Genomic DNA, 21,781 nt, shown 5'->3' with positions numbered 1-21,781 from the left:
CCAGCTTTTTTCTAACGCCTCAAACTCCAGGTAGTCCTCAGCTTCTGAGTGCCGGGATTACAGACCCAAGACACCACATCAGGTTTAGGTATTTGGATTTTGTTCCAAGAAAGATGGGATATTCTGTCTCCTCCAGGACCACCCATTTCCTAGTGCAGAGTCTAATTATTACAAAGACCACCCAAGGAGGTGGGTGGTGCACAGATGGGAAACTGAGAACAGGTGAATCTTTCCTGAAGGGTCTTTGGAAACAAATTTTTGCTCTTGCTTTGTTTGTGACAGGCTGGTCTTGAACTGGCAATCCTCCTGTCTCAGCCTCCCCAGAGCTGGGATTAGCTCTCAGACAGGAGAGCCAAGGCTGGAGGCCCAGGTCCTTCTCTGACCTATGCTACCCTTTGTATCCGGCGACCTGAACAGGGTGCAACCGGCTGCCTCCAACCCTCCCTCCCAGCCCACCACCCCATCCACGACTCTCCATTGGTCGGATCTTCTGTCTTCCCGCCCCCCGCGCTTCTGCAGACCAATCGGTTTCTTGTAACTGACAGCTTTGCCGCCCCGCCCCTTCCTGGACGCGTGTCGATTGGCCTGCGGGGTGGGCGGGGCAGAGACGTAAAGGACACAGTGGATCACGTGTCCAAAACGAGTTTAAAAGAGGAGGAAAAAAGAGAAAAAAACGGTGACCCAGCCCGGAACCTTGTGGGAGTCCCCTGGCGAAAGTTCCCAGGAAGTCACCTATTGGAGGGGCCGGCTGGGCTCGGACCTGGTTCCGCGGGTAAGTCCAACCGTCCGGCGCTGCAGATGGGGGAACGGAAGCTCTGAGTGGCGTCCAGAGCCTGGGCGGGCAGGGAGGGACTCCAACCCCTGCAGAGCCAGCTTTGCATGAGTGGGTGACGTCCATCCCCGTTTCTCCCAGGAGGAAAAAGGCTCAGAGAGAGAATGACGTTTACCGGTGGTCACACAGTAAGTCCGGGCTCCGCAGGTGGCCACTCACCTCAGCACCCACAGAGGACTCCTTCCTGAAAATTCTCCCAAACTCCACATCCCTCCTCACTTCTTACATCACATCACATACTCCAAAATTGATCCTTTTCGCTGATAAACCAGTTCCTCTCACCCTAGGTTTCGGTTATTAGCCTTCAGGTCATGTCCCACACTGCGTTACCAACTTGGTCTTCCCCTCTCAGTACCACCTGCCCTTCATACTCCCTGCCCTAGAGCCCCCCCTCCCCCCGCCCTCTCTCATGGCTCTGCTCTCAGTCCCACCACAGGTATCATTTTGGAAAAAAAAAAAAATGAAAGTATATCACATTTACTACAAACAGTAGGAGGCACAGTACAGAGGTCAGGTGAATTTTCCAGTAGTTAACACCCAGGTGCTAAGAGTGGGGTCAACTAAGAACATTGGCTCCTCTTGCATAAGACCCAGGTTCACTTCCCAGCACCCACATGGCAGCCAACAAGTGTCCTAACTTCAGTTCTCAGGGGTCTGATGCCCCCTTCTGGTCTCTGTGGGCACTGCACACATGTAGTGCACTTATATGCAACAAAACACTCATACACATAAAATAAAAATATAAATAAATAAATATGAATTTAAAGTGGAGAGTAGTGGGAAATCCCTGCATTTCCAGCACTTGGGAGCTGGAAGCAAGGAGGATCAGGAGTTCAAGGCCAGCCACAGCTAAGTAGCAAGTTCCAGGTCAGCCAGGGCTACATAAGACCCTACTCCCCCCACCCCCCAACCCCCGCCAATGTAACAGAATGGGGCACAGCCAAGTTCAAGTTTCCTTCACACTGAGCTTCCCAGAGATGGGTTTCCCAGCTGAGAGTTTGGTCATTGAGGTACAGACCTAATCATTATTTACAGTTTCCAGTTTTTAGTTGGGTACATTCCATACCCAGAGTTTTCTCTGTTCACTTAACATCTCTTGAACACTTTTCCTTATCCCTAAAGACCTTCCTTGGGGGGCTGGAGAGATGGCTCAGCGGTTAAAAACACTGATTGTTCTTGCAGAAGACCCAGGTTCGAATCCCAGCACCCACATGGCAGCTAACAACTGTGCAAAACTCCAGTCCCAGGGGATCCAATAGCCTCTTCTGACCTCCACAGGCATTGCACTACATGGGTGTATTTACCTACATGCAGGCAATACACACATACACATAAAATAAAAATAATAAAATATGTTTTAAAAAAGACCTTCCTTGGACCTATTTCCAGCTGTAAAGAATTCTGTAGTGTGAGTCAGGCCTGGTGTAGTTTTGCAGTCCCAGCCATCCTGGAAGCTGAGGCAGGAGGATTGCAAATTAAGTTTAATGCTTGCTCGGTCAACTCATCATAACTCTGTCTCAAAAATCTTAGCTGAGCTTGGTGGCTCTTGTGTGTTATACCAGAGCTTGGGAGGTGGCAACAGGCAGATCAAGAATTCAAAGGTACTTGGGTTAGAGAGATGGCTCAGTGGTTAGGCGCACTAGGTGCACTTGCAGAGAACTTGGTTTGGTTCCCAGCACCCACATGGCAGGACACAACTATTTGTAACTCCAGTTCCAGATTTAGTGCTCTCTTCTGGCCTCCACTGGCTTTTCGAAACATGGTTGCGCTTACATACATGCAGGCAAAACCCTCATACACATAAGATAAAAATAAATCAGAAGAGTTCAAGGCTATGGTACAGAATTCAACGCCAATCAGGAAAGCACCAAACGTATCTCCACCCCACCCACAAAGAAAGAAGGGAGTGGGGGTGGGGCTTAGTTGATAGACTACTTGTCTAGCTCTGGGTTTGATCCTAGCATCATATAAACTGAGTGTGGTGGTGCACACCTGTAGTTACAGAACTTGGGAGGTAGAGTCAGGAGGATCAGAAGTGTTTAAAAGTGTTTACTGGGCATGGATATTCATGCCTGTAATCCCAGCACTGAAACAGGATTGCCATAGAGACTCTACCCTGTCTGAAATAATAAAAACAGAACGGATCTACTGTAACACAGCTACAGTGGATGGGAGGGTCGTAGGTAAGGCACCCATGTGCCATTAGGAGTTAGGTTCTAAATGTGTAAGCTATCATAGGTTACTAGGAAGCCGGGTTTCAAATGTTCCCAGTCTGATTGTTCGAGTTTGGGAATGTCTGCCTTTATGTTTGGCCATTTGTCTCTACAGCCCTGTCAACGAGTTCTAGAATGAATAACTTGGCCCCTACCAGATAAATACTTAGTGGCAGATTTCTGGGTCAGAGAGTTTATGTCTTTATTATTTTGAGGACTGTGGCATGTGGGTATGATCCTGTCAGCCCAAAGGGTAGCTAGGTTTCTGACACCTGCCAGGCTTTGTGACATTCTGAACCCCCAGTTCTGCCCCCAACCCAGGGCTCCCTGTTGTGCCCTCCGCAGACTTCCAGGGCTTTTGTCATCTTTCATCTCCTCATCCACCCGTCAGAAATGTCCCTTGTGCTCAAGTCCTGGGAGTGGAAGTGATAAGGGCCCTCCAGGAGAAGGGGAGCAGAGACCCTGAGGTGGGACTTGACTGGCTGGAGGGAGACCCAGAGCCTTACGGGCAGGGGCTTGCAGCTCAGTCCTCAGGACAGAGGGAAGCAGTCAGGGCCAGGGTAGGGAAGGGAGGCAGGGGAATAGCTGCAGTTTTCTCAGCTTGGGATGTAGCTCTGTTGGTTGAGTACTTGCCTAGCAGGCAGCAAGCCTGGAATGGAATCCCCCTACCACCCAAACCTGGCCGATGATCCCAGCACTTGGTAGGTACAAGTAAAGTTACCATGAGTTCAAGATCATTCTTGGCTGCATAGGGAGTTTGAGGCCAGCCAGGGCTACATGAGACCCTGTCTCAAATAAACAAAACAAAACCCCAAAGAGAAACAAAAACAAAAGGTCATTTTTCCCTGTTCGCGTCCATTTCCCCAGGGAGAGATCTGCACACCCTGCTGACTTGAATCAGGTTTCCCAAGAAATGCCAGCCAGTGTCATAGTTGTGATTATGTGATTAACTAGTTGGGTGTGACTTTGTTTTAAAGTGAGTTGTTGTTTTTTTTCAAGAGGCTGTGTTTTTTTTTAAATTGCATTTATTGATCGATTGTGTGCCACGGTGTGCAGGTGGAGGTCATGGGACAACTTGCAGACGTTCTCTCCTTCCACCTTGTGGAACCCCGGGATCATGCTTACATTGTTAGGTGGCAAGTGCCTTTACCAAGAGCCATCTCACTGGCCTGAGGTTTTTTGTTTTTTTGTTTTTTTTTTCCATTGAAATAAAGGTGTCATATGGTGGTGCTTGCCTTTAATCCCAGCACACAGGAGGCAGAGGCTGGGATCTCTCTGAGCTTGAGGCCAGCTGGTCTACCTAGCAAGTTCCAGACCAGCTGGGGCTATAGGGTGACCCTGGCTCAAAAAAACCAAAAAGAAAAAAAGGGGGGACTGGAGAGATGGTGCAGCTGTTAAGAACACTGGCTGCTCTTGCAGAGGACCTGGGTTCAGCTCCCAGCACCCATATGGACAGGTAACAACTCCAGTTCCAGGGCATCTGACATCCTCTCCCAGTCTCCGAGGGCATTGCATACATGTAGTGCACTTATATACATGCAGGCAACACATTTGTATTCACAAAATAAAAAAAAGATAAGCCGGGCATGGTGGCGCACGCCTTTAATCCCAGCACTCAGGAGGCAGAGGCAGGCAGATCTCTGTGAGTTCAAGGTCAGCCTGGTCTACATAGGGAGTTCCAGGACAGCTGGAGCTATAGGGAGACCCTGTCTCAAAAAGACCAAAAAATAAAATAAACAATTCTTTAAAAAGATAAAGGTTCCATAACATTTGAATAAAGGTGTGAGGCTTGGGTCTTCTTTTGAGACAAGGTCTCCCTGTAGCCCCAGCTGACCTGGAATTCACAGTAGACTTTGAATTTACAGAGATCTGCCTGTCTCTGCCTCCTGAGTGCTGGGATTAGAGGCATGCACCACCACGCATGGCTAGTTTAAAATTTTTTATATATATTGAGTGTTTTGCCTGCATGTATGTAAGTGTACTACATGAATGCAATGCCTGTAGAGCCAGGAGAGGGTGTCAGATCTCCTGGAACTGGAGTTACTACAGATTATTAGCCTCCATGTGGGTGCTGAGAATTGAACCCGGGTTCTTTGCAAGAGCACCCAGTCCTCTTAACTGCTGAGTCATCTCTCCAGCCCCTGGCCTGTGTGTGTGTGTGTGTGTGTGTGTGTGTGTGTGTGTGTGTGTATGTGTGTGTGTGTTGCACATATCTGTGTACACGCATGTGGAGTCACAAGCAGGATATCTGGTATCTTCCTCCATTGCTTGCCACCATATTACCTTGAGATAGATTCTCACACTGAACCATAAACTCATTTTGCCCATGCTGGCTGACCAGTATGCTCCCAGGGTCCACTTGCCTTCACCTGCCAGGCACCTGGATCACAACCATGTGCTATCATGCTTGGCTTTCTTTAATGTGGGTTCTGGGGAGCACACTCAGCTCTCTTTTGGCTTTTTATGACAAGGTCTTGCTCTTTATCCCAGACTGACCTAGAACTCACTATGGCCCAGGTTGGCCTTGAAGGCTCAGTGACCCCCTTGCCTCTGCCTCCCCCTTGCTGGGATTACAAGGACATGTCACCCGCTTGACTTTTTCTTTTTTTTCTGGGGGGAAGTAGGCTCACAAATGAACAGGGAGGGAGGAGGAAGGAGTGAACGGCAGGCCAAGGACAGCAATTGAAAAGGCCTGGAGGCGGGAACAGGAATGCGGGTGCAGGGACCACAGAGCCAAGTGCATAAACCCTGCATGAGATCCTGAACCCTTGTCCCTATCTGACCTTGTGCACTATCCCTCTGCCCACCCCAGGAAATGGCAGCAGCCAGGGCTAGCCTGGGCCGGATCCTCCCAGAGTCCTCTATCCTGTTTCTGTGCGACCTTCAGGAGAAATTTCGCCCCAGCGTAGCCTTCTTCCCACAGATTGTGTCTGTGGCCGCTCGAATGCTTAAGGTATGAACTACCTTCTCCTTTCCAAGACCTAGGGGTCCAGATCCAGCCCTCCTCCCTCAAACCCAGGAGTCCAGGTCCCAGCCTCCTCCCTCAGTCCCAGAGGTCCAGACCTCAGCTGTCCTCCTAGCCCTTTGTTTCCCCTCCCTCAGGTGGCCCGTCTGCTGGGTGTCCCCGCTGTGCTGACAGAGCAGTACCCACAAGGCCTGGGCCCCACAGTTCCCGAGCTGGGGGCTCAGGGCCTGCGTCCAGTGAGCAAAACCTGCTTCAGCATGGTGCCCTCCTTGCAGCAGGAGCTGGACAGCCGGCCCCAGCTGCGGTCGGTGCTGCTCTGCGGCATCGAAACCCAAGTCTGTATCATGGTGAGACCCTGCCTGTCCCCTGTATTCCCTCCTCACCTACTGGCCCTTCCTTCTGTCCTTTGTCCCACCCTATGGGCCTGGCTTCGTCTTGAACCTCGTTTATCCATCTTCCCAGTACCCAGTTGTGACTGAGAATCCCCAGTCCCTTACTGTGGGCCCCGTTCTGCCCTGGGTTTGGCTCTGACCTCTCTCTACCCTTAGAACACGGCCCTGGACCTCCTGGACCGGGGGCTGCAGGTCCACGTGGTAGTGGATGCCTGCTCTTCTCGCAGGTTAGAGGGTCTCCTTGGGGGTGGCAGCCAGGGGTACCTGCTGTGTGTTGCCACAGCAGGGACACCTGTCTTTCCTTCCTCTCTCCTGCAGCCAGGTGGACCGACTGGTGGCGCTGGCCCGCATGAGACAGAGTGGTGCCTTCTTGTCCACCAGTGAATCACTCATTCTGCAGCTTGTGAGGGATGCTGCTCACCCCCAGTTCAAAGAGGTACTGGGCCTTTAGGTCTCCTGTGCATTGACAAAATTGTCTGTCTCTCTCATTATGAAGTAAGGTCTCATGTATCCCAGGCTGGCCTTGGACACACTGTGTAGTAGAGGATGACTTTAAACTTCTGGTCCTCCTGCTTCTACTGGGTTTATAGGGCTGTGCCACTATGCCAAACCTTCAGCGTTTTTTTTTTTTTTTTTTTTTTTTTTTTTTTTTTTTTTGAGACGGGGTCCCATGTAACTAAAGCTGGCTCTGAACTTGCTCTGTTGCTGAGCCTGCCTTGAACTCCTGATCCACCTCCAAAGTGCTGGGATGGTGGGCAAGTACCATTACCATACCCAGCTGCTTTAAAAAAAAAATCCCTGTGAAGTGTTCAAAGTTCAGTATGTTTTTGCATTCTATCTATGTATCTGTCTATGTACCTTTCTGTATATCTGTGTGCCTATCTGTCCACATACTGGACAGTTTGTGGGAGTCAATTCTCTCCTTCAACCATATGGGTCCCCAGGATCAAAGTCTGGCTCTCAGATTGGGTGGTAAATGTCTTCACCCACTGAGCCACCCTGCTGCACTCCCGCTCCCCACCCCCGTCTTATTTTGAGACAGGGTCTCCCTATAGCCCCAGCTGTCCTGGAACTCCCTATATAGACCAGGTTAGCCTCCATCTCACAGAGATCTGCCTGCCTCTGCCTCCTGAGTGCTGGGACTAAGGGTGTGTGCCACCATGTCTCCCTACCGCCCCCCCCCCCACCTTTTTTAAAGGCAGGGTTTAATTCTGTAGCCTGGGCTGGCCTCAAACTCAGGGCAGCCCTCCTGCTTCCTGAGTGCTGGGATTAAAGATATGAGCCATGAACCCCGACTGAGAGATATTTCTTTGGGATTCTAGAATATATCCCTGGGCAGGCTAAAAGAAATCAGGGGTGGGGGAGGCTGAGTTCTCATGGGGGATCACTCCCCACCACAGTGAATGAACAAGAGATGTCAGATGGTACAGGACTGTAGTGAAATAATAACACAGGGGACCACCTGGGGTGTTGGGGTGCAGGGGAGGGGGTTCCCTAGGGTAGTGCTGGTGGCTTCCTGGAAAAGGTGGCTTAAGAGTGATGTAACAAAGAAGAGGGCCCAGGAAGCATGGCAAACCTGAAGGCCTTGGCGCCCCCTACATCCAACTCTGTCCAACAAGTATCTGCCTACTCGGGTCCTGGTGCTCCTCCTGCAGTCCCTCAGCCCTTGTGCCCATTTCCGGAGTGGCCTTCCTGGTACCATTGTCTGACCAGGTCCTAGGCCCTCCCACTCAAAGCCTTCACCCTCGAGATGCGGGGAAATTCCAGAGTCAGACATCTCAGGTCCTCTGCCCTGCCCCTCATCCTGTTTTGTTGAACATTTATTGGGATCTAGTCCATGCCAGCCACTGAGGTGCACCCAGGCAGGGGGAGGGTCAACCCTCCTGGGGTTTGCATCACAGTGTGGTGGTAAAAAGCGGTCCACCAGGTTTGAAGAGATGGCTTGCTGTATGAGGCTGGTTTTGAATACTCAGAACCTGTGTGAAAGAGATGCGGCCTTCAGTGAGGAAACAGGAAGATCCCCAGGGCTTCTGGCCAGCTAGTCTGCCTGAATCTCGGAGTTCCAGGTTTGGTGAGAAATGCTGTCTCAAAAAGTAAGGTAGAAAGCAGTTGAGGCAAAGACACCTGATGTTGACTTCTGGCCTCCATGTGCACCCAAAGTCAGTCCAGGCCTGGGGATATAGCTCCATTAGCAGGGTGCTTGCCTAGCATGCTGGAAGCCCTGGCTTCCATCCTCAGCACTACAGAAACTAGGCATGGTGGTTTATGCCTATGATCTTAGCACTCATGAGGTGGAGGCAGGAGGAGGATAAGTTCAAGGCCACCTGGGCTACCTAAGGCCCTGTCTCAAAAAAAAAAAAAAAAAAAAAGCCAGATTATGTTCAATAGCACATTATGTCCTCAAGCTGAAGAGAAGCGTGAAAGAGTGATAGCCTGTAGCCTTGAACCTATGACCCTGGAGAAGGAAGAGGAGTCTCAGGTACAAAGCCCTTAGTAGAGGGGACAGCAGGAGCAAAGGCCAAGAGCTGGGGCTAAGCTCACCTTGTTCTAAGCACTGTGTAGTTGGGTGTGTGGTCAGTGCTGAGCACGTGGAACAGGAGGAATAGGCAGGAGCCTGAATCATGTCTTAGAAAAGATTTGGAGTTTTAGCAATGGGCCAGCTACTGTGGTACCCCAGGGTCAGTGGCAAGCCCAGCTCTCCTGATGTTCCCATCAGAGTGTTGGAGATAAGCTTTGTGGGGGACTGGGGATGTCGCTCCATGGAGGAGCAATGACCTCACATGGACATGGCCCAGGGCTCTATCCCCATTTCTAAAAGTCCATCCACCGAATCAATCATCCCTGTATATCTAGAATGCACAGGGGAGCTGGCCTTTATAGATCGACAGTTTATAACAGTCTGGCCAGTGTTAGGTAGCATAGAACAGAGAGGAGAGAGCACCCAGCAGCTGCTTCAGGCATCCTGCAGAGTCAGTAGTGGCAGGCAGAGGCAGTGGAGATGCAGGCTTTGGGTTTTTTGATTAATTTTCTGGAGATAAGCTTGGCCAACCTTTCTAATGATGGGAATGTAGTTGGTTACTCCCATTTAACCAAGAGGGAGTTGTGTAAATGGAGAGTTCATAAGCACAGTTTGGGCTTGTATGGGGTGCTGAAGGCCTAAAGGAATGATGGGAAAGATGAGATTAATGAAGAACGAGGAAGGTGTAGGCAAGAGACTCCAAGACAGAGCCATCCGCCCTTAGTGGTCCAAGGCCACAAAGACCAAGATGGCAGGCAGTTAGACGCTCAACCAGGCAGGTGTGGTGTGATCGAGGTCCCAGGAAAACCTTTTATGTTCTTTTTCCATTCTCATGAGTATATGATGGGCATGTGTGTGTATGCATGTGTATGGGCACACATTCAGGGTGCACATGCACTTGTGGCCATGTGCATATGGAGGCTGAGGGTTGATGTGGAGAATTGTCCTTGATCACTGCTCCACCTTGTTTGTTGAGGCAGGGTCTCTCATTCAAACCTGGAGCTCATATGGCTAGTGTTGATGGCCACCTTGCCCTGTCTCTGCCATTGGAGGCTGGAATTGATTACAGTCAGTTCCTTCGTCCGCCCAGCATTTATGAAGGTTCTGGGTATCCAGTCTTTACACAGACAGCAAGCACTTTAACCACTGAGCCATCTCTCCAGCCCCATCTTGGGAAAACTTTTTAAAAAAATGTTTCATTTATTATTTTTATTTTATGTGTATGCATGTATTGCCTGTGTGTAGATAAGTGTACCCATGTCGTTCAATGCCTGCGAAAGACAGAAGAGGCTGTTGGATCCCCTGGAACTGGAGTTACAGACAGTTGTTAGCTGCCATGTGGGTGCTGGGATTCAAACCCCAGTCTTCTGCAAGAACAGGCAGTGTTCTTAACTGCTGAGCCATCTCTCCAGTCCCATCTTGGGAAAGCTTTTTAAACAGAGTGGGTGGTGGAGAGACATGCTGCCAGGAGAATCCAAGGGATGAAGGATTCCTGACTTCCTGACCCAGCCGCCCCCCACCCTTTGCCTACAGATCCAGAAGATCATTAAGGAGCCGGTTCCAGACAGCGGGCTGCTGGGCCTCTTCCAAGGCCAGAACCCCCTCTTCATGAACTCCAGACCCTGACTTGAGGGGGGACCCACCACCCTCGTTACCCTGGATCCCACTCTGGTGCAGTCCACCAGGAGTACCGCCCCCATGGGTGGGGAGGGTAGTTCTGCCTTCTCATTGGACAGCTGGCCCCAGAAATGCAGATGAGACTCCTGGGTGCTGGGTGGGAATTGGCTGATCGAGGGGGGGGTACTTCACGGAGTTAGAAGGGGAAGGGGGAGAAATGTCATAAACTGGGGCCTGGACTTAGAATAAACATTGGTGTGACTGTGTACTGAACCGTTATTGCGTTGGGGGGTATTATAGGGGCTACTTGGATCTGCAGGCTTGGAAGAAAGGGGACCTCCTGCATATGGGGTGGGGGATGTGCCCCATCTGCATGAGAGCCAGTGAATGCCTACCAGGAATAGGAGTTGGCCCACTGCTCCCCCCTCCGTTGGTGTCCACACACCTGGCCCTGCTGGCTTGCCACTCTGAGATGTAGCTGGGCCCACTTTTACCACAGCTGAAGTGGCCTCTGAGTGTTTGCATGGCCAAACGTGGGGGAACATTTCCCTCAACAGCTCCTTTCCAGCGGGGTACTCATTCAGCTCCTGTGGGATCATGGGGCCTTGCACCAACCAAGGTGCCGGAGAAAAGCCTGGAAGACCAGGCAGTGTGTGGCAGGGTCAGAGCCATTCATGGAGCCATTGAATGGGCAATGTATGAAGTTGTGAAGATGAAGCCCAAGTTGTAATGGGGACACCCGGACATTGGAGAGGTCTTTGAAAAGACAGATGCACAGTCTCTTCAGAGAAAAGACATTCAAATGGATTTGCATTTTTACACCTTGGCACCATTCTGAGGAGGTAAAATAAGGGCTACTGGAACCCCAGCACTATGGTACTGGGACAGTCAATCTGGTAACTGAGGTGGTTACTAGTGATTAACTGAGTAGCATACACAGTGTGGATATGCTAGACAAGGGATGATTTGTGGGACTGGAGAGATGGCTCAGCAGTTAAGAGCACTGACTGCTATTACAGAGGACCCCAGTTTGGGTCCCAGCACTCATATGGTGGCTCACAACCCCATGTAACTCCACTTGCAGACAATCCAAGGGCCACCTCTGGCCTCCCTGGGCATTGCATGGTGCAAGTGCACTTAAATACATACAGGCAAAATGCTCATACACATAAATCAAAATAAAAATTTAAAAAGGATGATTTGTCTTCTAGCAGGGTGGAGTTGGTGATGGGAGATTTCACCATGCTGCTTAGAGCCCCATGGGACTTGAAATGAATGAACGATTTCTGGAATTTTCCATGTGATACTGCAGACCAAGGTTGACTCTTGCAACAAAAGCTAGAAAGGCAGATGTCAGATTAAGAGTGGTTCTGGGGGCTGGAGAGATGGCTCAGCGGTTAAAAACACTGGTTGTTCTTGCAGAAGACCCGAGTTTGAATCCCAGCACCCACATGGCAGCTAACAACTGTCTGTAATGCCAGTTCCAGAGAATCCAATGGCCTCTTCTGTCCTCCACGGGCATTGCATAACATGGTTGCACTTACCTACTTGTGAGCATAACACATAAAATAAAAATAATAAAATATTTTTTAAAAAAAGAGTTGTTCTGAATACCACTAGATTTACTGGCTCTCTAGAACATCAAACTTCTCAGATTCTTCAACTTTATGAACCAATTTCTCATCATAAATTTCTTTCTGGAGAGAGAAAGCTACGTTCATGCATCTGTCCATATTTACCTGGTGATATCTTCATAGAACAGTTGATCAATTGATTAAAGAATAAATAGTTGATGCTACTGACCCAGTTTTGGTTTCTGTGGAGAACCCCAATACAGGAAGGATGCCCCGAAGCCCCTTAGGATGGGGTCTGCAGGTCAGAGGTCCTGTTGCCTCCGAAGACCAGCATCTCCAGGGATTCCCAGAAACAAAGCATTGACTTCCTTGCGAGCTTGGAAGAGCACCCAGAGCTCAGATGAGACTGCAGCTCTGTGTGACATGAGCAGGGACACGGCACACCCCTAGAGAAGGCGTCCTCATCGAAGTGGTACCCCACCATCACCTCCATGCAGTATGTCTAATCTTGGGGCCCTCATGGCACCTCCCAAGCTGGTATTTTCTTGTTTGTTTGTGGACTCCTCCCTCCAGATGCTCCTGGGACAGACTGCTTTTCTTGATGGCTGCTGCATCCTCCAGCTCTGCATATAAATGTTCCCTCCACCCAACTGCAAGGGCTCTGGACAGTGAAAGGTAGTCTGATGAATTCCTGGCAGCACATGGAGGAGTGCAGGACCTCAACAAACACTCCATGAAGCCAGCCCCAGCCTGGGCCATCTAACAGAAGGGAACAAGGGAAGAAGGGCCCTCCCTACTATTCAGCCAAAGCGAACCTCTTTTGAAAATTATGAGGGGCTGGAGAGATGGCTCAGTGGTTAAGAACACTGGCTGCTCTTCTAGAGGACCTTCGTTTGGTTTCCAGCACCTACATGGTGGCCAATAACTATCCATAACTCCAGTTCCAGGATATATAATACCGTCTTCTGGCCTCTGCAGGCATTGTAGATACATGGTGCCATTACATACATGCAGACAAAACACTCATATACATAAAAATAGATCTTTAACTTTTTTTTTCATTACATTTATTCATGGGGAGGGGCGGTGGCATGTACCACAGTGTATGTGTAGAGGTCAGAGAATGACTTGTGAGAGTTGGTTCTCTCCTACTGTGTGGGACCAGGAGATCAAGTTCCAGTCCTCAGACTTGAGCCGAGCCATTTAGCCTGTAATTTTGAGCCAGACTTCCCAGCATCAGCTGAGATATTGACACCCCACTCATGAAACATCCACAAGCCAGCACCTGCTTTATATGCTGGGCATGATCTCAGATGTAATCCCAGCATTCAGGAGGCTGAGGCAGGAGAATTCCCAGTTCAAGACCAGCCTACGTAGTGAGAGCCTGCCCCCGACTTCAAACCCATTACCCTCACTAACAACAATAAGTGTGTGTATAAAGACACCCAAGAGTATTTCAGGAAAGAGTTAAAAGAGCGAGGAATTTCCCCATCTGTTAACCACCTGTCTCCTCAGGTGGTCTTTGTAATAATTTGTTTCTGTGCTTGGAAATGGCAGTAGAAACAGAGTTTTCTATTTTTCCTGGGACAAAATCCAAATATCTAAACATGGTATATGGTTCAAGTCTGGGGCTACCCAAGACCCTTTAAAAAAACAGGGTATAGTGGCTTGTGTACTCTGGAGACTGAGGTGCCAAGGTCTGGTAAGAAGAGTTTGAAGCCAGCCTAGGCTACCAAGTGAGTTCCATGTCAGCCTGGGCTGCGGAGTGAAACCCTGTTTCACAAAGACAAAAACAGGGCTGGGGGTGTATCTCAGTTTGTAGAGTGCTTTCCCGGCATGCCTGAAGCCCTGGGTGCCATCTCCAGCACTACATAAAATGGGGGAGTTGGGGATCAGTGAGATGGCTCAGAGGGTAGAGACACTTGTCACCACATCTGACAACCGGAGTATGATTGTTGGCACCCACATTAAGGAAGCAGAGAGAACCAATTCATGAAAATTGTCCTGTGACCTCCTGGCATGCCTGCACACAGAGATAAATAAATGTAAAAATAAATAAATAAGTAAACGATTAAATAAATAGACTGGAGAGATGGCTCAGCAGTTAAGCGTGAATACTGCTCTTGTAGAAGACCAGAGTTTGGTTTCCAGCACCCACACTGGGTGGCTCACAACTGCCTGTAATTCCAGCTCTAGGGCCATTCAATCAGTTGGACATTTTATTTTCACCATAGAATTCATTCCCATGAGAAACTGGAAGTTCATTTTGCTTTTTGAAGCTCTCTCCAGGTGCTCATGTATTGGCAGTCTCCTCCCTGCAAACATGTGTGTAACACACACACATACATACAGACAGACACAGACACACAGACACACACACACAGACACACAGACACACACCTATGCAAGCTCCATGAGGTGAGAATCTTGTCTATCTTGTCTGCTTCAGAGCCCTAACACCCAGCCCTGGGCCTGGCCCACAGCAAGTGCTCAGTGACTGGCTGAGACAGCAGGCATGAGCCAGAGAATGTTGGGGGGTGGGGCGGCGGAGAACACATGGACTAACATGATGCCCAGAAGGAAGAAAGCAGAGGGTGAGTGCTAGGGGTCCCCAGATGGGGCAGAGGTGGGCCCTGAGTTCAGTGAAGGCTCCATGGCCGTGGTCCAAGGTACTAGTCTGGCTTCATTTTCCCAGGGTTTATTTTACTGGTTTATGTGATGCTGGGGATGGAGCTCAGGGCTTCATGCATAGGAGGTAAACACTCTATCAACTGAGTCATAGCCCCATCTCTCCCCGGAAGGGAGTGGATGGTATAGGGGTTCCTGGGGAGACTCTGGTTCAGCCTGAATGGGGCCTGGCCTGTGTTGTGAATGGGTTTCAAGGGATACCCCAGCCTTTCAGAATCCCCTGAGGATCCCAGGCACAAGGTGCCTCCCAATTGTCCACCCAATCCCAACCAAGAGCTGCGGGCTCAGAGCCTCCTGTATGGGCATGCTGGGGAGAGGATCTTAGAGCCTGCATCAGGTCTGGCTGCCTCTGGTCCCCCAGGCCCAGAGCCTGAGAGGCAAGGGCACATGTCCCCTGGGGAATGTCAGCAGTCAGAGTCTGAGAAAAGAGGTCAGGGGTCACCGAGGGACACACTGGAGTGAGCATGATGTCATCAAAGAGGTCAAGGGTCGAAGTGTCCAGGGCAGCTAGGCTCAGGCTGGGGCTGTGGTGGGGCACCTCCATGGGGGCCTCAGCGCAGGCCACACCCAAGAAGGGGGATGGGGGTGGGGGTGGCCTTTGAGGTGGTGGTCTCTGGGGAGGTGCTTTCTGGGACAGGATGGACAGAGCCAGGTGCTGAGTGGCAGCTTCGATCTTGGCAAACTGCCTGGAGATGGGGGGGGGGAGAGAGGGAGAGAGAGAGAGAGAGAGAGAATTTTTATCTTTCCTCTTCTGACGGTCCCCATCCCACTCAGAACGTGTCCCTTCTTCCCAGCCTACTTTCTTTTTCTTTTTTTCCTGCTTATTTCTCTGACCCTGACTTCATTTTCTTGAGTCTGATAAGTCTCTTTCCTTTTAAAATTCTTTTCATTTGTTGATCTTTATTTATTTATTTGGTTTTTTTGAGACAGGGTCTCCCTGTATCCCCAGCTGGCCTGGAACTCACTATGTAGACCAGGCTGGCCTTGAACTCACAGAGATCTGCCTGACTCTACCTCCTGAGTGCTGGGACTAAAGGTAGATGCCACCACACCCAGCTATTGGTCTTTATTTTATGTGTATGAGTGTTTTCCCTACATGTATGTATATGTACCTCACGAGTGCAAAGCCCATGGAAGCCAGAAGATGGTGTCAGATTCCTTTGAACCGGAGTTACTAACAGCTGCCATGTGGGTGCTGGGAACTGAATCCAGGTCCTCTGCAAGAGCATCCAGTGTTCTTAACCACTGAGATATCTCCTCAGCCCCAAGTCTCTATTTCTTCATAGGGAAGTTGTGAATTGCTACAGGGATGGTGCACTGAACAGGCAGATCCTTTAGCCCAGCTCTAGCTTGTTTTGACAGTGTAGATGTATTAAAACCCTATTCAAATAGAGACAAGTGAAGCATGTCTCAAGGAGAGTGCCTTTCCAATAATCACACAAAGGGAGCTGTGGGCCAGTGGTTGATCGATGTCGATGCCCTGTGCAGTCCACTGATTCTGCCCACTTCTTAGCATCAATTGTCAGAAGCCATCACATAGGTCTTCCCTGTCACTTCCACCCCTCAGTAGCCACATGGATGGATTTCACTAACTGCTGGGGCTGAATTGTGTTCTACAAATTCTTTTTTTTTTAACTTTTTTTTGTTTGTTTGTTTGTTTTTGTTTTTCCTGTAGGCCCAGCTGGCCTGGACCTTGCTATGTAGACCAGGCTAGCCTCAAACTCACAAAGATCTGTCTGCCTCCGCCTCCCAAGTACTGGGATCAAAGGCATGCGCCACCCTGCCCGCTCCTTTATTTTTTAAAAACGATTTATTTATTTATTTATTTATGTGTGTGTGTGTGTGTGTGTGATACATATTCAACAGCCATGTGTAGAGGTCAGAGGTCAGTCTGTGGAGTCCCCTTCCACCTTTATGTGGGTTCTGGGGATCAAACTCTGGTTCAGGTTTGTGCAGCAGGCACTTTTATGTGCTGAGCCATCTTGCCAGCCCCCTTTTCAGAAAGGTCTTGCCATGTAATTGAACTTGTGTTCCTCTTGTTTTAACCTCACGAGCACTGGGATTTCAAGTGAGCATCACCACACCTGGCTTTCTTCTTTCTTTTCTTTCTTTTTTACTCAGTTTTTGTCGTGTGTGTGTGTGTGTGTGTGTGTGTGTGTGTGTGTGTGTGTGTGTGTTGGTGTTTAGAGACAAGGTCTTTTCTTTAGCCCTGCCTGGCCTGATACTTGATACTTAGACCAGACTGGTCTCAAACACATAGCAATCCTCCTGCCTCACTCTCCCAGGGTATCGAGATTACATGTGAAGGTACCACCAACAAATTCTTATTTTGACTTCTTCTTCTTCTTCTTCCTCCTCCTCCTCCTCCTCTTCTTCCTCCTCCTCTTCTTCTTCTTTTATTATTATTATTATTATTTCTGGGATTTTTGAGACAGGGTCTCCCTACAGCCCCAGCTGGTGCTACGTAAAGAGGCTGGCCTCGATCTCACAGAGATCTCCCTGTCTCTGCCTCTCCAGTACTGGGATTAGGCATGTGTCACTGCACCTGGCTGGGAGGGGGAAAGACAGTATCTTACAGGGATGGGACTCTTGGTGGGCCCAGTGGATGGACCAACACTGAAGGACACTTTTGGATACAAGTCAGACTCTATAGGCTGTATTATATACATAAAAGACTACATTAAATTGGGTGGGAGGCAGTGGAGGGAGGTATGGAGAGAGGAGGGGATTTAAGTATTATTGAACTATATTGTATGAAAAATTCAAAAATTCAATAAAAAATAATAAAAATAAGAGAAAAAGTCATATACATGAATAAAAATAAAATCTTTAAAAATTAATAAAGTCCCCCAGTATCCTCTTATCCCCTTCCCCATCCCAACAAACCTCTTCTTCCCAGGTCTCCTTTCTACCTACCTTCATATCTTTTAAAATTTTACGACCTACTGTGTTTAATTATGGTTGTCTTCATGAACATGGATGGAGGTGGTTATTTTCTTGAGTGAGAGCAATGGACCAGTAGCTACACTCCTCGGGAATATGACTCCCCTCCCCCTGTAACTTTTAACGGTCTATAGCTCCTTTGGAAGGGGTGGAGCTTTATGGGACCTTCCCTGATCCATACTGATGGGTGAACTGGCTCAGCAAACTTACCTAAGTTACTCCATTTTGTTCAGAGCCATTTCAGCCGCAACTTTGCTCCACACCAAAAGGAAAAGGGGGGCAACCTTGGATCTTGGGAAATTGTCCTAGCCATGAACCATGGAACGTGCTAATCTCAGACATTCTACATCTGGCTAACTGCTTATTTTTGCTTCTGTAACCCCCTTGCTATTTTAGGTCACCCTGACACAAAGTATAAGACCACCCTGTTATTGTATGACCACCCAGTAACTGCTGATTTTAGATTTCTTACTATACTTGTTATGGCTAGGGAGTTGACTAATTTTAAAATTACAAAGTTGATTGCCAAGTTATATGACTGTATCACTTGTCTGTATAGTGATTAGTTGTTGATTAATAGATTCAAAGTTCTGCTATGTTGTATAAACCTGATTGGTTCACAAGTGTCCTGTTTAAATAATATGTCTGTAAACCCTATAAAAACTCTGACCTGACAACCATCAGGGCTGCTTCTACTCCCGAGATAGACAGACCGGCCGGTCAAAAAATAAAATTTACCTTGCTACTTTTCTTAAAGTGGTATTGGTGATTTTTTGCGAACTCCGTCCTATAACAATGGGGACCCACTTTTGAGACAACAGCCTTGACTTTTCTGCGGGTTTGAAATGTTTCACAATGAAATGTCAAAAATATAAATAGCAGAGGTGGAAAGGGATCCCCAGGGGAGCAGGGCCTGAGGGGACCTGGGAAGATGAGGAGGAAGTGGTGGGTGGGAAGATGCTGAGGATAATCATCCCTGTCCTGAATTTTCCCAGGCTGAGCCAGAGCCCAGGAGAAAGTGCTCTGGGCTATGAGAGCTGCCTTAAGGCCTAGGTGGTGGGTGGCCTGGGGCCCTGGGGAGCAGGGGCAGAGTCTGGCATAGGGTGGGCATTCCTAGAGTCCTAGGGCAGGGAGACTGCCTTGAAGAGCTGGGTGTGTGAGGAACCTGTGGGTAGGGGCTGTGAAGGGAGGATGTGGAAGGGGCTGCAGCCAGAGGCCGCCAGCACCCTTGGAAACTTAGCTTCCTCTGAGACAATCAGCATGATCCGAGGCTTATAACACCCTTCCTGAGGTAGACAGTGGGGACCCCCTTTAGAATCACTATGGTGATAGCCTCTGACACAAATATCACGGTTGATGGCCAATAACCCCCTTGACAACTGGCCTGCTCATATGTGACTGAGAATAGCACGTTTTTTTGTGTGTTGTTGAGGTACAGTTTCATGCAGCCCAGGCTTGCCTGAAACTCACAATGCACCTGACCTTGAACTTCTGATCCTTCTCCCTCCACCTTCCTGGTACAGGATTTCAGACCTGCACTAAAGTGCCCAGTTTATGCAATGCTTGGGATAAAGCTAAAAGCCTTCATGAATGCTAGTTAAGCAAACATGACAAGAAAGCGGGAGAGCCCAGGTGAGGTGGTGCACCCCTGTGATCCCAGCACCCGGGAGGCTGAGGCAGCAGGATTGCCATGAGTTCAAGGTGAGTCTGGGCTAAAGAGTGAGACCTTGTGCCAACACTTTCCATATATACACAGTTAATTCAGTAGCATTTAGTATATTCACAATCTTTAAAAAACAAAAAACAACTCTGATCCTCCTGCCTCCACCTCCTGAGTGCTAGGATTACAGGCTGCACCCACCATTACTGGGTTTATGGAGTGATGGGGATGGAACCCAGGGTTTCATGCATGCTAGGCAAGCATTCTATGAGGTTGGTGAAAAATAGTTGCAGTTTTTGCATTGTTGAAATTTCCCATTTGATATTGGAATATATCATTAATAAATGTGGGTTTGTTAAACATCATTTTGTCATGTTTTTCCTTCTTGCTAATGACTTATTATTATTTACTGTTTATTTGGGTTTTTTTTGTTTTGTTTTTGTTCTTTTGTCCTTTTGAGACAGAGTCTCCTTGTAGCCCCAGCTGTCCTGGAACTCACTATGTAGACCAGGCTGGCCTCGAACTCACAAAGATCTACCTGCCTCTGCCTCCCAAGTTCTGGGATTAAAGGCACCATGCCCGGCCTATTTATTTGTTTTGTTTTTTTTTAAACTATGGAAATGCTGTTAGACATCAAGCCAATTTGAGTGATTTTTCTTATTTAAGTTCGAAAGCATCAGCATTAAAGGATCAGCTAGCAACATCAACAACACAGTCGGCCCAAGTCCTGTTAATGTATATACAGTGGTGCAATAAGTTTTGCAAGTGGCTGGAAAAATGGCCTGGTGGTTAAGAGCACTGGCTGCTCTTGTAGAGGGTGTGGGTATAGTTCCCAGGACCCACATGGCTGCTCACAGGCATCTGTAACTCCAGTTCCAGGGGATCCAATGCCCTCTTCTGATCTCTACAGGCACCAAGCATGTAAGTTGTGCACTTATATACATGCAGGCACAGCATTCATACACAAAAAATGAAAAAAAATAAAAATAAAACAACCAAAAACAAGTTTTGCAGGCTGGGAGTGATGGCACATATCTTAAGCTCAGCACCCAGGAGGCACAGACAGGTGGATGACTATTAGTTTGACACTAGCCCCATCTACATAATGAGTTCAGGCCAGCCTGGGATCCATAGTGAAACCTTGTCTCAAAAACAAAACCAAAAAATAGAATAACAAAAATGTTCTCAAAGGAGATGAAGAGGATGGTGTTCAGTCAGCATTTGAGGCAAATTGGAAAGGGGAAAAAAACCTTGATAAGTGAGTGCCTCAGGAGCTGACTGAAAACGACATCATCGTTTCAAACTGTCATTCTCTCTCTCTTTTTTTAAAACGTAGACTAGGCTGGCCCTCAACTTGCACCAACCACCCTGCCTCTGCCTCCTGAGTGCTGGGATTGCAGGATGCACCATCACATCCGACTCATATTCAGGGTCAACACCTCTAATTTTCTCCAGAACTTTTCATCCTCACCAAAGGAGACTTCCTACTTACAACAAGGACCCTTTTGCCAGATGCCTGCCTTCCCTCAGCTTTATGGCATTCTGCCTGACCTTTCCCCCTTGAACCCTCTTTTCAAAGTGTGTCCGCACGGTGGCGCCATTCCCTCTCATTTATTTATTTTGAATTTTTTGAGACAGGATGCTGCATAGCCCAGGCTGGTGTCAGACTCGCAGTAATCCTCCTGCCTCAGCCTTTGGAGCGCTGGCATGACAGTCGTGTTCCATCATGCCTGACTCATTTATTTATTCAGGCCGTTCCTTCCCTTCTGCCACCCCACAGGGACCCAGGCTCTGTGACGTTTAGGATTTCCTTCATTGGTTTTGCTCAGTGATGGTCTTGCGGGGTCTATCACACAGTAGGCACCCGACAAATGCATGCTGCATGGTGCTGGAATCCAGCCTTGGAGCCTCCCGCCGCCCACCCCATGCCTTCCTTCTCCCCTAGCCCCACTCCTCACCTGCAGATCTGGTTGTGCAGGAATCTCCGGTGGTTGGGCCTCCGCTTGGGGGGCCGGGTGCGCCTGGGCTGCAGGGCTCGCAGCACGTGAGCAGACGCCCCGCTCACAAAGGCACACAGCTCTCGGGGCCCAGGTTCAGAGGCCCCGGGGGTTGCGGGGGCCCCAGGGTGCATGGGTGGTTGCTCTGGAGTCACAGTACAGATCAGAAAACACCCCCTCAAACCTGCAAGGGAGCAGGGGAGGTGGCCTGGAGGGCTGGCCCTGCGGGATGGGAGTGCCACCCTGGGAATTAGGGTGTGCCCTAACCCTGTGCTGCCTCACTGGGCAGAGGCTGGACTGGACCCTGAGGCTTGCAGGTGAGGGGCTGTTAGAGGAAGGCAAGGGGTGGGGAAGGGAGGGGGCTCTCCGAGCATCCCCGAGA

The 21,781-nt window shown here is 49.1% G+C and overlaps 2 protein-coding genes across 4 annotated transcripts; one reads left to right on the top strand and one right to left on the bottom strand.

The window, feature by feature from the left end:
* Positions 1 to 624: 624 nt before the first annotated feature.
* Positions 625 to 10,795, top strand: LOC103744806 (isochorismatase domain-containing protein 2A). Of its 3 annotated transcripts, XM_029570194.1 has the most exons (7): positions 630 to 772; positions 914 to 960; positions 5,858 to 5,998; positions 6,148 to 6,357; positions 6,559 to 6,629; positions 6,721 to 6,838; positions 10,454 to 10,789. In XM_029570194.1, exons 2-7 carry the CDS (start codon positions 937 to 939, stop codon positions 10,544 to 10,546), a joined length of 657 nt encoding a protein of 218 aa, XP_029426054.1. In that variant the 5' UTR covers positions 630 to 772; positions 914 to 936; the 3' UTR covers positions 10,547 to 10,789. The 3 variants fall into 3 exon arrangements, with proteins under 3 accessions (XP_029426055.1, XP_029426054.1, XP_008844877.1); XM_029570195.1 differs by lacking the exon at positions 6,148 to 6,357 and having other exon boundaries at positions 625 to 772; positions 10,454 to 10,795; XM_008846655.3 differs by lacking the exon at positions 914 to 960 and having other exon boundaries at positions 664 to 772.
* A 3,862-nt stretch (positions 10,796 to 14,657) lies between these two features.
* Positions 14,658 to 21,533, bottom strand: LOC103744855 (uncharacterized protein C19orf85-like). The gene is made up of 2 exons (XM_008846702.2): positions 21,361 to 21,533; positions 14,658 to 15,485 (listed from the first exon to the last, which is right to left on the bottom strand). Exons 1-2 carry the CDS (start codon positions 21,531 to 21,533, stop codon positions 14,990 to 14,992), a joined length of 669 nt encoding a protein of 222 aa, XP_008844924.1. The 3' UTR covers positions 14,658 to 14,989.
* Positions 21,534 to 21,781: the final 248 nt, after the last annotated feature.

Source organism: Nannospalax galili, unplaced genomic scaffold (genome assembly GCF_000622305.1).
Source record: "Nannospalax galili isolate Female #2095 unplaced genomic scaffold, S.galili_v1.0 scaffold842, whole genome shotgun sequence".
Lineage (NCBI taxonomy): Eukaryota > Metazoa > Chordata > Mammalia > Rodentia > Spalacidae > Nannospalax > Nannospalax galili.
Note: the sequence above shows the minus strand (reverse complement) of the source record. Positions and strands in the feature narration are given on the sequence as shown.

What these genes read in the sequence shown, in the direction of transcription:
- LOC103744855 (XM_008846702.2), bottom strand. Translation starts at nt 21,533, where the DNA reads ATGCACCCTGGGGCCCCCGCAACCCCCGGGGCCTCTGAACCTGGGCCC. An exon ending in CTGCACAACCAGATCTGCAG is followed by an intron (nt 15,486 to 21,360) that starts GTGAGGAGTGGG and finishes CCCCATCTCCAG; the next exon opens with GCAGTTTGCCAAGATCGAAG.
- LOC103744806 (XM_029570194.1), top strand. Translation starts at nt 937, where the DNA reads ATGACGTTTACCGGTGGTCACACA. An exon ending in CGTTTACCGGTGGTCACACA is followed by an intron (nt 961 to 5,857) that starts GTAAGTCCGGGC and finishes TGCCCACCCCAG; the next exon opens with GAAATGGCAGCAGCCAGGGC. An exon ending in TGGCCGCTCGAATGCTTAAG is followed by an intron (nt 5,999 to 6,147) that starts GTATGAACTACC and finishes CCCCTCCCTCAG; the next exon opens with GTGGCCCGTCTGCTGGGTGT.